At 51.7% G+C, this 17,781-nt stretch overlaps 1 protein-coding gene across 2 annotated transcripts in view; it reads right to left on the bottom strand.

Annotated features, from left to right (window-relative positions):
* LOC129867662 (cyclin-dependent kinase-like 5) overlaps window positions 1–17,781 on the bottom strand; it is a 177,435-nt gene that overhangs the window by 92,859 nt on the left and 66,795 nt on the right. For both annotated transcript variants that reach the window (XM_055941238.1, XM_055941239.1), the window contains exon 8: window positions 92–182. In XM_055941238.1, coding sequence (XP_055797213.1) covers window positions 92–182 — 91 coding nt within the window. The remainder of the gene's footprint in view (window positions 1–91; window positions 183–17,781) is intronic.

Here is a 17,781-nt window from a genome sequence, read left to right as displayed (position 1 = left end):
GGAGAGAGAGAGCATTAACACATGTGTTGATGCTTTATGTATAGAGTATCCAGGCAGAATGGACTCGACCAGTACAAGACAACACACTCACCCCAGGAGTAGTTCTGGAGAGCGGTACCATCTAGTGGCCACGTACTCTGTGTAGTTGGCATCATTTCCCTCTGAGAGATTGCGGGCGAAGCCTGACAAGAGAAGACAGACAGTGCAGTGAATAAGAGAGAGAACAGGAAGTGACCTCAGAGACCAACTAACCAGGAACACAGCTAAGACAGTCAACTCATTTCAGGAGGATGATGAGGACTCAGGAACAACAGTCTAAAAGCAACCAGTCAGACCCTCTCTCTTTCTCCTCTCTCTCCTCTCTTTCTCCTCTCTCTCCTCCGTCTCCCCTCTCTCTCCTCCGTCTCCCCTCTCTCTCCTCCGTCTCCCCTCTCTCCCCTCTGTCTCCCCTCTCTCTCCTCCATCTCCCCTCTCTCTCCTCCGTCTCCCCTCTCTCTCCCCTCTCTCTCCCCTCTCTCTACCCTCTCTCTCCTCCGTCTCCCCTCTCTCTCCCCTCTCTCTCTCCTCTCTCTCCCCTCTCTCTCTATACTCTTTCTACCCTCTCTCCCCTCTCTCTCCTCTCTCCCCTCTCTCCCCTCTCATTCCCCTCTCTCTACTCTCTCTCCCCTCTCTCTACCCTCTCTCCCCTCTCTCTCCTCTCTCTCCCCTCTCTCTCCTCTCTCTCCTCTCTCTCCTCTCTCTCCTCTCTCTCTACCCTCTCTCTCATCTCTCTCCCCTCTCTCTCCTCCGTCTCCCCTCTCTCTCCTCCGTATCCCCTCTCTCTCCTCTCTCTCCCCTCTCTCTCATCTCTCTACCCTCTCTCTCCTCTCTCTCTATCATGTCTCCCCTCTCTCTCCTCTCTCTACCCTCTCTCTCCTCTCTCTCCCTCTCTCTCCTCTCTCTCTTCTCTCTCTCCACCCTCTCTCTACCCTCTCCCCCCTCTCTCTACCCTCTCTCTCCTCCGTCTCCCCTCTCTCCCCTCTCTTTACCCTCTCTCTACCATCTCTCTACCCTCTCTCCACTCTCTCCTCTCTCTACCCTCTCTCCCCTCTCTCCCCTCTCTCCCCTCTCTCTCCCCTCTCTCCCCTCTCTCTCCCCTCTCTCTCCTCCATCTCCCCTCTTTCCCCTCTCTCTACCCTCTCTCCCCTCTCTCTCCCCTCTCTCCCCTCTCTCTACCCTCTCTCTCCTCAGTCTCCCCTCTCTCCCCTCTCTCCACCCTCTCTCCCCTCTCTCTCCTCTCTCTCTACCCTCTCTCTCCTCAGTCTCCCCTCTCTTCCCTCTCTCTACCATCTCTCTCCCCTCTCTCTACCCTCTCTCTCCTCAGTCTCCTCTCTCTCCCCTCTCTCTCCTCTCTCTACCATCTCTCTCCCCTCTCTCTCCCCTCTCTCTACCCTCTCTCCCCTCTCTCTACCCTCTCTCTCCCCTCTCTCTACCCTCTCTCTCCTCAGTCTCTCCTCTCTCCCCTCTCTCTACCCTCTCTCTACCCTCTCTCCCCTCTCTCTACCCTCTCTCTCCTCAGTCTCCCCTCTCTCTCCTCTCTCTACCATCTCTCTCCCCTCTCTCTACCCTCTCTCTCCTCAGTCTCCCCTCTCTCTCCCCTCTCTCTACCCTCTCTCCCCTCTCTCTACCCTCTCTCCCCTCTCTCTCCTCAGTCTCCCCTCTCTCCCCTCTCTCTACCCTCTCTCCATTCTCTCTACCCTCTCTCTACCCTCTCTCCCCTCTCTCTCCTCAGTCTCCCCTCTCTCTACCCTCTCTCTCCTCAGTCTCCCCTCTCTCCACTCTCTCTCCTCTCTCTACCGTCTCTCTCCCCTCTCTCTCCTCAGTCTCCCCTCTCTCCCCTCTCTCTCCCCTCTCTCTCCCCTCTCTCTCCTCAGTCTCCCCTCTCTCTCCTCTCTCTACCCTCTCTCTCCCCTCTCTCTCCTCCGTCTCCCCTTAACTGAGTCAACAGAATGAGTCAACACTGAGCAGCTAAACATAGACTGTACTGCTATACAGAGTATATTAGTAGTACCACCAACCAACCTGACTATCATAGTGTCTGATACGGTACCACCAGAACACCACCCTGACTATCATAGTGTCTGGTACGGTACCACCAACCAACCTGACTATCATAGTGTCTGGTACGGTACCACCAGAACACCACCCTGACTATCATAGTGTCTGGTACGGTACCACCAGAACACCACCCTGACTATCATAGTGTCTGGTACGGTACCACCAGAACACCACCCTGACTATCATAGTGTCTGGTACGGTACCACCAGAACACCACCCTGACTATCATAGTGTCTGGTACGGTACCACCAGAACACCACCCTGACTATCATAGTGTCTGGTACGGTACCACCAGAACACCACCCTGACTATCATAGTGTCTGGTACGGTACCACCAGAACACCACCCTGACTATCATAGTGTCTGGTACGGTACCACCAGAACACCACCCTGACTATCATAGTGTCTGGTACGGTACCACCAGAACACCACCCTGACTATCATAGTGTCTGGTACGGTACCACCAGAACACCACCCTGACTATCATAGTGTCTGGTACGGTACCACCAGAACACCAACCTGACTATCATAGTGTCTGGTACGGTACCACCAGAACACCACCCTGACTATCATAGTGTCTGGTACGGTACCACCAGAACACCACCCTGACTATCATAGTGTCTGGTACGGTACCACCAGAACACCACCCTGACTATCATAGTGTCTGGTACGGTACCACCAGAACACCACCCTGACTATCATAGTGTCTGGTACGGTACCACCAGAACACCACCCTGACTATCATAGTGTCTGGTACGGTACCACCAGAACACCACCCTGACTATCATAGTGTCTGGTACGGTACCACCAGAACACCACCCTGACTATCATAGTGTCTGGTACGGTACCACCAGAACACCACCCTGACTATCATAGTGTCTGGTACGGTACCACCAGAACACCACCCTGACTATCATAGTGTCTGGTACGGTACCACCAGAACACCACCCTGACTATCATAGTGTCTGGTACGGTACCACCAGAACACCACCCTGACTATCATAGTGTCTGGTACGGTACCACCAGAACACCACCCTGACTATCATAGTGTCTGGTACGGTACCACCAGAACACCACCCTGACTATCATAGTGTCTGGTACGGTACCACCAGAACACCACCCTGACTATCATAGTGTCTGGTACGGTACCACCAGAACACCACCCTGACTATCATAGTGTCTGGTACGGTACCACCAGAACACCACCCTGACTATCATAGTGTCTGGTACGGTACCACCAGAACACCACCCTGACTATCATAGTGTCTGGTACGGTACCACCAGAACACCACCCTGACTATCATAGTGTCTGGTACGGTACCACCAGAACACCACCCTGACTATCATAGTGTCTGGTACGGTACCACCAGAACACCACCCTGACTATCATAGTGTCTGGTACGGTACCACCAGAACACCACCCTGACTATCATAGTGTCTGGTACGGTACCACCAGAACACCACCCTGACTATCATAGTGTCTGGTACGGTACCACCAGAACACCACCCTGACTATCATAGTGTCTGGTACGGTACCACCAGAACACCACCCTGACTATCATAGTGTCTGGTACGGTACCACCAGAACACCACCCTGACTATCATAGTGTCTGGTACGGTACCACCAGAACACCACCCTGACTATCATAGTGTCTGGTACGGTACCACCAGAACACCACCCTGACTATCATAGTGTCTGGTACGGTACCACCAGAACACCACCCTGACTATCATAGTGTCTGGTACGGTACCACCAGAACACCACCCTGACTATCATAGTGTCTGGTACGGTACCACCAGAACACCACCCTGACTATCATAGTGTCTGGTACGGTACCACCAGAACACCACCCTGACTATCATAGTGTCTGGTACGGTACCACCAGAACACCACCCTGACTATCATAGTGTCTGGTACGGTACCACCAGAACACCACCCTGACTATCATAGTGTCTGGTACGGTACCACCAGAACACCACCCTGACTATCATAGTGTCTGGTACGGTACCACCAGAACACCACCCTGACTATCATAGTGTCTGGTACGGTACCACCAGAACACCACCCTGACTATCATAGTGTCTGGTACGGTACCACCAGAACACCACCCTGACTATCATAGTGTCTGGTACGGTACCACCAGAACACCACCCTGACTATCATAGTGTCTGGTACGGTACCACCAGAACACCACCCTGACTATCATAGTGTCTGGTACGGTACCACCAGAACACCACCCTGACTATCATAGTGTCTGGTACGGTACCACCAGAACACCACCCTGACTATCATAGTGTCTGGTACGGTACCACCAGAACACCACCCTGACTATCATAGTGTCTGGTACGGTACCACCAGAACACCACCCTGACTATCATAGTGTCTGGTACGGTACCACCAGAACACCACCCTGACTATCATAGTGTCTGGTACGGTACCACCAGAACACCACCCTGACTATCATAGTGTCTGGTACGGTACCACCAGAACACCACCCTGACTATCATAGTGTCTGGTACGGTACCACCAGAACACCACCCTGACTATCATAGTGTCTGGTACGGTACCACCAGAACACCACCCTGACTATCATAGTGTCTGGTACGGTACCACCAGAACACCACCCTGACTATCATAGTGTCTGGTACGGTACCACCAGAACACCACCCTGACTATCATAGTGTCTGGTACGGTACCACCAGAACACCACCCTGACTATCATAGTGTCTGGTACGGTACCACCAGAACACCACCCTGACTATCATAGTGTCTGGTACGGTACCACCAGAACACCACCCTGACTATCATAGTGTCTGGTACGGTACCACCAGAACACCACCCTGACTATCATAGTGTCTGGTACGGTACCACCAGAACACCACCCTGACTATCATAGTGTCTGGTACGGTACCACCAGAACACCACCCTGACTATCATAGTGTCTGGTACGGTACCACCAGAACACCACCCTGACTATCATAGTGTCTGGTACGGTACCACCAGAACACCACCCTGACTATCATAGTGTCTGGTACGGTACCACCAGAACACCACCCTGACTATCATAGTGTCTGGTACGGTACCACCAGAACACCACCCTGACTATCATAGTGTCTGGTACGGTACCACCAGAACACCACCCTGACTATCATAGTGTCTGGTACGGTACCACCAGAACACCACCCTGACTATCATAGTGTCTGGTACGGTACCACCAGAACACCACCCTGACTATCATAGTGTCTGGTACGGTACCACCAGAACACCACCCTGACTATCATAGTGTCTGGTACGGTACCACCAGAACACCACCCTGACTATCATAGTGTCTGGTACGGTACCACCAGAACACCACCCTGACTATCATAGTGTCTGGTACGGTACCACCAGAACACCACCCTGACTATCATAGTGTCTGGTACGGTACCACCAGAACACCACCCTGACTATCATAGTGTCTGGTACGGTACCACCAGAACACCACCCTGACTATCATAGTGTCTGGTACGGTACCACCAGAACACCACCCTGACTATCATAGTGTCTGGTACGGTACCACCAGAACACCACCCTGACTATCATAGTGTCTGGTACGGTACCACCAGAACACCACCCTGACTATCATAGTGTCTGGTACGGTACCACCAGAACACCACCCTGACTATCATAGTGTCTGGTACGGTACCACCAGAACACCACCCTGACTATCATAGTGTCTGGTACGGTACCACCAGAACACCACCCTGACTATCATAGTGTCTGGTACGGTACCACCAGAACACCACCCTGACTATCATAGTGTCTGGTACGGTACCACCAGAACACCACCCTGACTATCATAGTGTCTGGTACGGTACCACCAGAACACCACCCTGACTATCATAGTGTCTGGTACGGTACCACCAGAACACCACCCTGACTATCATAGTGTCTGGTACGGTACCACCAGAACACCACCCTGACTATCATAGTGTCTGGTACGGTACCACCAGAACACCACCCTGACTATCATAGTGTCTGGTACGGTACCACCAGAACACCACCCTGACTATCATAGTGTCTGGTACGGTACCACCAGAACACCACCCTGACTATCATAGTGTCTGGTACGGTACCACCAGAACACCACCCTGACTATCATAGTGTCTGGTACGGTACCACCAGAACACCACCCTGACTATCATAGTGTCTGGTACGGTACCACCAGAACACCACCCTGACTATCATAGTGTCTGGTACGGTACCACCAGAACACCACCCTGACTATCATAGTGTCTGGTACGGTACCACCAGAACACCACCCTGACTATCATAGTGTCTGGTACGGTACCACCAGAACACCACCCTGACTATCATAGTGTCTGGTACGGTACCACCAGAACACCACCCTGACTATCATAGTGTCTGGTACGGTACCACCAGAACACCACCCTGACTATCATAGTGTCTGGTACGGTACCACCAGAACACCACCCTGACTATCATAGTGTCTGGTACGGTACCACCAGAACACCACCCTGACTATCATAGTGTCTGGTACGGTACCACCAGAACACCACCCTGACTATCATAGTGTCTGGTACGGTACCACCAGAACACCACCCTGACTATCATAGTGTCTGGTACGGTACCACCAGAACACCACCCTGACTATCATAGTGTCTGGTACGGTACCACCAGAACACCACCCTGACTATCATAGTGTCTGGTACGGTACCACCAGAACACCACCCTGACTATCATAGTGTCTGGTACGGTACCACCAGAACACCACCCTGACTATCATAGTGTCTGGTACGGTACCACCAGAACACCACCCTGACTATCATAGTGTCTGGTACGGTACCACCAGAACACCACCCTGACTATCATAGTGTCTGGTACGGTACCACCAGAACACCACCCTGACTATCATAGTGTCTGGTACGGTACCACCAGAACACCACCCTGACTATCATAGTGTCTGGTACGGTACCACCAGAACACCACCCTGACTATCATAGTGTCTGGTACGGTACCACCAGAACACCACCCTGACTATCATAGTGTCTGGTACGGTACCACCAGAACACCACCCTGACTATCATAGTGTCTGGTACGGTACCACCAGAACACCACCCTGACTATCATAGTGTCTGGTACGGTACCACCAGAACACCACCCTGACTATCATAGTGTCTGGTACGGTACCACCAGAACACCACCCTGACTATCATAGTGTCTGGTACGGTACCACCAGAACACCACCCTGACTATCATAGTGTCTGGTACGGTACCACCAGAACACCACCCTGACTATCATAGTGTCTGGTACGGTACCACCAGAACACCACCCTGACTATCATAGTGTCTGGTACGGTACCACCAGAACACCACCCTGACTATCATAGTGTCTGGTACGGTACCACCAGAACACCACCCTGACTATCATAGTGTCTGGTACGGTACCACCAGAACACCACCCTGACTATCATAGTGTCTGGTACGGTACCACCAGAACACCACCCTGACTATCATAGTGTCTGGTACGGTACCACCAGAACACCACCCTGACTATCATAGTGTCTGGTACGGTACCACCAGAACACCACCCTGACTATCATAGTGTCTGGTACGGTACCACCAGAACACCACCCTGACTATCATAGTGTCTGGTACGGTACCACCAGAACACCACCCTGACTATCATAGTGTCTGGTACGGTACCACCAGAACACCACCCTGACTATCATAGTGTCTGGTACGGTACCACCAGAACACCACCCTGACTATCATAGTGTCTGGTACGGTACCACCAGAACACCACCCTGACTATCATAGTGTCTGGTACGGTACCACCAGAACACCACCCTGACTATCATAGTGTCTGGTACGGTACCACCAGAACACCACCCTGACTATCATAGTGTCTGGTACGGTACCACCAGAACACCACCCTGACTATCATAGTGTCTGGTACGGTACCACCAGAACACCACCCTGACTATCATAGTGTCTGGTACGGTACCACCAGAACACCACCCTGACTATCATAGTGTCTGGTACGGTACCACCAGAACACCACCCTGACTATCATAGTGTCTGGTACGGTACCACCAGAACACCACCCTGACTATCATAGTGTCTGGTACGGTACCACCAGAACACCACCCTGACTATCATAGTGTCTGGTACGGTACCACCAGAACACCACCCTGACTATCATAGTGTCTGGTACGGTACCACCAGAACACCACCCTGACTATCATAGTGTCTGGTACGGTACCACCAGAACACCACCCTGACTATCATAGTGTCTGGTACGGTACCACCAGAACACCACCCTGACTATCATAGTGTCTGGTACGGTACCACCAGAACACCACCCTGACTATCATAGTGTCTGGTACGGTACCACCAGAACACCACCCTGACTATCATAGTGTCTGGTACGGTACCACCAGAACACCACCCTGACTATCATAGTGTCTGGTACGGTACCACCAGAACACCACCCTGACTATCATAGTGTCTGGTACGGTACCACCAGAACACCACCCTGACTATCATAGTGTCTGGTACGGTACCACCAGAACACCACCCTGACTATCATAGTGTCTGGTACGGTACCACCAGAACACCACCCTGACTATCATAGTGTCTGGTACGGTACCACCAGAACACCACCCTGACTATCATAGTGTCTGGTACGGTACCACCAGAACACCACCCTGACTATCATAGTGTCTGGTACGGTACCACCAGAACACCACCCTGACTATCATAGTGTCTGGTACGGTACCACCAGAACACCACCCTGACTATCATAGTGTCTGGTACGGTACCACCAGAACACCACCCTGACTATCATAGTGTCTGGTACGGTACCACCAGAACACCACCCTGACTATCATAGTGTCTGGTACGGTACCACCAGAACACCACCCTGACTATCATAGTGTCTGGTACGGTACCACCAGAACACCACCCTGACTATCATAGTGTCTGGTACGGTACCACCAGAACACCACCCTGACTATCATAGTGTCTGGTACGGTACCACCAGAACACCACCCTGACTATCATAGTGTCTGGTACGGTACCACCAGAACACCACCCTGACTATCATAGTGTCTGGTACGGTACCACCAGAACACCACCCTGACTATCATAGTGTCTGGTACGGTACCACCAGAACACCACCCTGACTATCATAGTGTCTGGTACGGTACCACCAGAACACCACCCTGACTATCATAGTGTCTGGTACGGTACCACCAGAACACCACCCTGACTATCATAGTGTCTGGTACGGTACCACCAGAACACCACCCTGACTATCATAGTGTCTGGTACGGTACCACCAGAACACCACCCTGACTATCATAGTGTCTGGTACGGTACCACCAGAACACCACCCTGACTATCATAGTGTCTGGTACGGTACCACCAGAACACCACCCTGACTATCATAGTGTCTGGTACGGTACCACCAGAACACCACCCTGACTATCATAGTGTCTGGTACGGTACCACCAGAACACCACCCTGACTATCATAGTGTCTGGTACGGTACCACCAGAACACCACCCTGACTATCATAGTGTCTGGTACGGTACCACCAGAACACCACCCTGACTATCATAGTGTCTGGTACGGTACCACCAGAACACCACCCTGACTATCATAGTGTCTGGTACGGTACCACCAGAACACCACCCTGACTATCATAGTGTCTGGTACGGTACCACCAGAACACCACCCTGACTATCATAGTGTCTGGTACGGTACCACCAGAACACCACCCTGACTATCATAGTGTCTGGTACGGTACCACCAGAACACCACCCTGACTATCATAGTGTCTGGTACGGTACCACCAGAACACCACCCTGACTATCATAGTGTCTGGTACGGTACCACCAGAACACCACCCTGACTATCATAGTGTCTGGTACGGTACCACCAGAACACCACCCTGACTATCATAGTGTCTGGTACGGTACCACCAGAACACCACCCTGACTATCATAGTGTCTGGTACGGTACCACCAGAACACCACCCTGACTATCATAGTGTCTGGTACGGTACCACCAGAACACCACCCTGACTATCATAGTGTCTGGTACGGTACCACCAGAACACCACCCTGACTATCATAGTGTCTGGTACGGTACCACCAGAACACCACCCTGACTATCATAGTGTCTGGTACGGTACCACCAGAACACCACCCTGACTATCATAGTGTCTGGTACGGTACCACCAGAACACCACCCTGACTATCATAGTGTCTGGTACGGTACCACCAGAACACCACCCTGACTATCATAGTGTCTGGTACGGTACCACCAGAACACCACCCTGACTATCATAGTGTCTGGTACGGTACCACCAGAACACCACCCTGACTATCATAGTGTCTGGTACGGTACCACCAGAACACCACCCTGACTATCATAGTGTCTGGTACGGTACCACCAGAACACCACCCTGACTATCATAGTGTCTGGTACGGTACCACCAGAACACCACCCTGACTATCATAGTGTCTGGTACGGTACCACCAGAACACCACCCTGACTATCATAGTGTCTGGTACGGTACCACCAGAACACCACCCTGACTATCATAGTGTCTGGTACGGTACCACCAGAACACCACCCTGACTATCATAGTGTCTGGTACGGTACCACCAGAACACCACCCTGACTATCATAGTGTCTGGTACGGTACCACCAGAACACCACCCTGACTATCATAGTGTCTGGTACGGTACCACCAGAACACCACCCTGACTATCATAGTGTCTGGTACGGTACCACCAGAACACCACCCTGACTATCATAGTGTCTGGTACGGTACCACCAGAACACCACCCTGACTATCATAGTGTCTGGTACGGTACCACCAGAACACCACCCTGACTATCATAGTGTCTGGTCGACGGTACCACCAGAACACCACCCTGACTATCATAGTGTCTGGTACGGTACCACCAGAACACCACCCTGACTATCATAGTGTCTGGTACGGTACCACCAGAACACCACCCTGACTATCATAGTGTCTGGTACGGTACCACCAGAACACCACCCTGACTATCATAGTGTCTGGTACGGTACCACCAGAACACCACCCTGACTATCATAGTGTCTGGTACGGTACCACCAGAACACCACCCTGACTATCATAGTGTCTGGTACGGTACCACCAGAACACCAACCTGACTATCATAGTGTCTGGTACGGTACCACCAGAACACCACCCTGACTATCATAGTGTCTGGTACGGTACGGTACCACCAGAACACCACCCTGACTATCATAGTGTCTGGTACGGTACCACCAGAACACCACCCTGACTATCATAGTGTCTGGTACGGTACCACCAGAACACCACCCTGACTATCATAGTGTCTGGTACGGTACCACCAGAACACCACCCTGACTATCATAGTGTCTGGTAGTACGGTACCACCAGAACACCACCCTGACTATCATAGTGTCTGGTACGGTACCACCAGAACACCACCCTGACTATCATAGTGTCTGGTACGGTACCACCAGAACACCACCCTGACTATCATAGTGTCTGGTACGGTACGGTACCACCAGAACACCACCCTGACTATCATAGTGTCTGGTACGGTACCACCAGAACACCACCCTGACTATCATAGTGTCTGGTACGGTACCACCAGAACACCACCCTGACTATCATAGTGTCTGGTACGGTACCACCAGAACACCACCCTGACTATCATAGTGTCTGGTACGGTACGGTACCACCAGAACACCACCCTGACTATCATAGTGTCTGGTACGGTACCACCAGAACACCACCCTGACTATCATAGTGTCTGGTACGGTACCACCAGAACACCACCCTGACTATCATAGTGTCTGGTACGGTACGGTACCACCAGAACACCAACCTGACTATCATAGTGTCTGGTACGGTACCACCAGAACACCACCCTGACTATCATAGTGTCTGGTACGGTACCACCAGAACACCACCCTGACTATCATAGTGTCTGGTACGGTACCACCAGAACACCAACCTGACTATCATAGTGTCTGGTACGGTACCACCAGAACACCACCCTGACTATCATAGTGTCTGGTACGGTACGGTACCACCAGAACACCAACCTGACTATCATAGTGTCTGGTACGGTACCACCAGAACACCACCCTGACTATCATAGTGTCTGGTACGGTACGGTACCACCAGAACACCACCCTGACTATCATAGTGTCTGGTACGGTACCACCAGAACACCACCCTGACTATCATAGTGTCTGGTACGGTACCACCAGAACACCACCCTGACTATCATAGTGTCTGGTACGGTACCACCAGAACACCACCCTGACTATCATAGTGTCTGGTACGGTACGGTACCACCAGAACACCACCCTGACTATCATAGTGTCTGGTACGGTACCACCAGAACACCACCCTGACTATCATAGTGTCTGGTACGGTACCACCAGAACACCACCCTGACTATCATAGTGTCTGGTACGGTACGGTCACCAGAACACCACCCTGACTATCATAGTGTCTGGTACGGTACCACCAGAACACCACCCTGACTATCATAGTGTCTGGTACGGTACCACCAGAACACCACCCTGACTATCATAGTGTCTGGTACGGTACCACCAGAACACCACCCTGACTATCATAGTGTCTGGTACGGTACGGTACCACCAGAACACCAACCTGACTATCATAGTGTCTGGTACGGTACCACCAGAACACCACCCTGACTATCATAGTGTCTGGTACGGTACCACCAGAACACCACCCTGACTATCATAGTGTCTGGTACGGTACGGTACCACCAGAACACCACCCTGACTATCATAGTGTCTGTCGGTACGGTACCACCAGAACACCACCCTGACTATCATAGTGTCTGGTACGGTACCACCAGAACACCACCCTGACTATCATAGTGTCTGGTACGGTACGTACCACCAGAACACCAACCTGACTATCATAGTGTCTGGTACGGTACCACCAGAACACCACCCTGACTATCATAGTGTCTGGTACGACGGTACCACCAGAACACCACCCTGACTATCATAGTGTCTGGTACGGTACCACCAGAACACCACCCTGACTATCATAGTGTCTGGTACGGTACCACCAGAACACCACCCTGACTATCATAGTGTCTGGTACGGTACCACCAGAACACCACCCTGACTATCATAGTGTCTGGTACGGTACCACCAGAACACCACCCTGACTATCATAGTGTCTGGTACGGTACCACCAGAACACCACCCTGACTATCATAGTGTCTGGTACGGTACGGTACCACCAGAACACCACCCTGACTATCATAGTGTCTGGTACGGTACCACCAGAACACCACCCTGACTATCATAGTGTCTGGTACGGTACCACCAGAACACCACCCTGACTATCATAGTGTCTGGTACGGTACCACCAGAACACCACCCTGACTATCATAGTGTCTGGTACGGTACCACCAGAACACCACCCTGACTATCATAGTGTCTGGTACGGTACCACCAGAACACCACCCTGACTATCATAGTGTCTGGTACGGTACGGTACCACCAGAACACCACCCTGACTATCATAGTGTCTGGTACGGTACCACCAGAACACCACCCTGACTATCATAGTGTCTGGTACGGTACCACCAGAACACCACCCTGACTATCATAGTGTCTGGTACGGTACCACCAGAACACCACCCTGACTATCATAGTGTCTGGTACGGTACCACCAGAACACCACCCTGACTATCATAGTGTCTGGTACGGTACCACCAGAACACCACCCTGACTATCATAGTGTCTGGTACGGTACCACCAGAACACCACCCTGACTATCATAGTGTCTGGTACGGTACCACCAGAACACCACCCTGACTATCATAGTGTCTGGTACGGTACCACCAGAACACCACCCTGACTATCATAGTGTCTGGTACGGTACCACCAGAACACCACCCTGACTATCATAGTGTCTGGTACGGTACCACCAGAACACCACCCTGACTATCATAGTGTCTGGTACGGTACCACCAGAACACCAACCTGACTATCATAGTGTCTGGTACGGTACCACCAGAACACCACCCTGACTATCATAGTGTCTGGTACGGTACCACCAGAACACCACCCTGACTATCATAGTGTCTGGTACGGTACCACCAGAACACCACCCTGACTATCATAGTGTCTGGTACGGTACCACCAGAACACCACCCTGACTATCATAGTGTCTGGTACGGTACCACCAGAACACCACCCTGACTATCATAGTGTCTGGTACGGTACCACCAGAACACCACCCTGACTATCATAGTGTCTGGTACGGTACCACCAGAACACCACCCTGACTATCATAGTGTCTGGTACGGTACCACCAGAACACCACCCTGACTATCATAGTGTCTGGTACGGTACCACCAGAACACCACCCTGACTATCATAGTGTCTGGTACGGTACCACCAGAACACCACCCTGACTATCATAGTGTCTGGTACGGTACCACCAGAACACCACCCTGACTATCATAGTGTCTGGTACGGTACCACCAGAACACCACCCTGACTATCATAGTGTCTGGTACGGTACGGTACCACCAGAACACCACCCTGACTATCATAGTGTCTGGTACGGTACCACCAGAACACCACCCTGACTATCATAGTGTCTGGTACGGTACCACCAGAACACCACCCTGACTATCATAGTGTCTGGTACGGTACCACCAGAACACCACCCTGACTATCATAGTGTCTGGTACGGTACCACCAGAACACCACCCTGACTATCATAGTGTCTGGTACGGTACCACCAGAACACCACCCTGACTATCATAGTGTCTGGTACGGTACCACCAGAACACCACCCTGACTATCATAGTGTCTGGTACGGTACCACCAGAACACCACCCTGACTATCATAGTGTCTGGTACGGTACCACCAGAACACCACCCTGACTATCATAGTGTCTGGTACGGTACCACCAGAACACCACCCTGACTATCATAGTGTCTGGTACGGTACCACCAGAACACCACCCTGACTATCATAGTGTCTGGTACGGTACCACCAGAACACCACCCTGACTATCATAGTGTCTGGTACGGTACCACCAGAACACCACCCTGACTATCATAGTGTCTGGTACGGTACCACCAGAACACCACCCTGACTATCATAGTGTCTGGTACGGTACCACCAGAACACCACCCTGACTATCATAGTGTCTGGTACGGTACCACCAGAACACCACCCTGACTATCATAGTGTCTGGTACGGTACCACCAGAACACCACCCTGACTATCATAGTGTCTGGTACGGTACCACCAGAACACCACCCTGACTATCATAGTGTCTGGTACGGTACCACCAGAACACCAACCTGACTATCATAGTGTCTGGTACGGTACGGTCCACCAGAACACCACCCTGACTATCATAGTGTCTGGTACGGTACCACCAGAACACCACCCTGACTATCATAGTGTCTGGTACGGTACCACCAGAACACCACCCTGACTATCATAGTGTCTGGTACGGTACCACCAGAACACCACCCTGACTATCATAGTGTCTGGTACGGTACCACCAGAACACCACCCTGACTATCATAGTGTCTGGTACGGTACCACCAGAACACCACCCTGACTATCATAGTGTCTGGTACGGTACCACCAGAACACCAACCTGACTATCATAATGTCTGGTACGGTACGGTACCACCAGAACACCACCCTGACTATTATAGTGTCTGGTACGGTACGGTACCACCAGAACACCACCCTGACTATCATAGTGTCTGGTACGGTACCACCAGAACACCACCCTGACTATCATAGTGTCTGGTACGGTACCACCAGAACACCACCCTGACTATCATAGTGTCTGGTACGGTACCACCAGAACACCACCCTGACTATCATAGTGTCTGGTACGGTACGGTACCACCAGAACACCACCCTGACTATCATAGTGTCTGGTACGGTACCACCAGAACACCAACCTGACTATCATAGTGTCTGGTACGGTACCACCAGAACACCACCCTGACTATCATAGTGTCTGGTACGGTACGGTACCACCAGAACACCACCCTGACTATCATAGTGTCTGGTACGGTACCACCAGAACACCACCCTGACTATCATAGTGTCTGGTACGGTACCACCAGAACACCACCCTGACTATCATAGTGTCTGGTACGGTACCACCAGAACACCACCCTGACTATCATAGTGTCTGGTACGGTACGGTACCACCAGAACACCAACCTGACTATCATAGTGCCTGGTACGGTACCACCAGAACACCACCCTGACTATCATAGTGTCTGGTACGGTACCACCAGAACACCAACCTGACTATCATAGTGTCTGGTACGGTACGGTACCACCAGAACACCAACCTGACTATCATAGTGCCTGGTACGGTACGGTACCACCAGAACACCACCCTGACTATCATAGTGTCTGGTACGGTACCACCAGAACACCACCCTGACTATCATAGTGTCTGGTACGGTACGGTACCACCAGAACACCAACCTGACTATCATAGTGCCTGGTACGGTACCACCAGAATACCACCCTGACTATCATAGTGTCTGGTACGGTACGGTACCACCAGAACACCAACCTGACTATCATAGTGTCTGGTACGGTACCACCAGAACACCACCCTGACTATTATAGTGTCTGGTACGGTACGGTACCACCAGAACACCACCCTGACTATCATAGTGTCTGGTACGGTACCACCAGAACACCACCCTGACTATCATAGTGTCTGGTACGGTACCACCAGAACACCACCCTGACTATCATAGTGTCTGGTACGGTACCACCAGAACACCACCCTGACTATCATAGTGTCTGGTACGGTACGGTACCACCAGAACACCACCCTGACTATCATAGTGTCTGGTACGGTACCACCAGAACACCAACCTGACTATCATAGTGTCTGGTACGGTACCACCAGAACACCACCCTGACTATCATAGTGTCTGGTACGGTACGGTACCAGAAGAACACCACCCTGACTATCATAGTGTCTGGTACGGTACCACCAGAACACCACCCTGACTATCATAGTGTCTGGTACGGTACCACCAGAACACCACCCTGACTATCATAGTGTCTGGTACGGTACCACCAGAACACCACCCTGACTATCATAGTGTCTGGTACGGTACGGTACCACCAGAACACCAACCTGACTATCATAGTGCCTGGTACGGTACCACCAGAATACCACCCTGACTATCATAGTGTCTGGTACGGTACCACCAGAACACCAACCTGACTATCATAGTGTCTGGTACGGTACGGTACCACCAGAACACCAACCTGACTATCATAGTGCCTGGTACGGTACGGTACCACCAGAACACCACCCTGACTATCATAGTGTCTGGTACGGTACCACCAGAACACCACCCTGACTATCATAGTGTCTGGTACGGTACGGTACCACCAGAACACCAACCTGACTATCATAGTGCCTGGTACGGTACCACCAGAATACCACCCTGACTATCATAGTGTCTGGTACGGTACGGTACCACCAGAATACCAACCTGACTATCATAGTGTCTGGTACGGTACCACCAGAACACCACCCTGACTATCATAGTGTCTGGTACGGTACCACCAG

Source organism: Salvelinus fontinalis, chromosome 12 (assembly GCF_029448725.1).
Source record: "Salvelinus fontinalis isolate EN_2023a chromosome 12, ASM2944872v1, whole genome shotgun sequence".
In the NCBI taxonomy this organism is placed as follows: Eukaryota; Metazoa; Chordata; class Actinopteri; order Salmoniformes; family Salmonidae; genus Salvelinus; species Salvelinus fontinalis.
The sequence above is the reverse complement of the archived record's forward strand: the minus strand, read 5'-3'. Positions and strand labels throughout refer to the sequence as shown.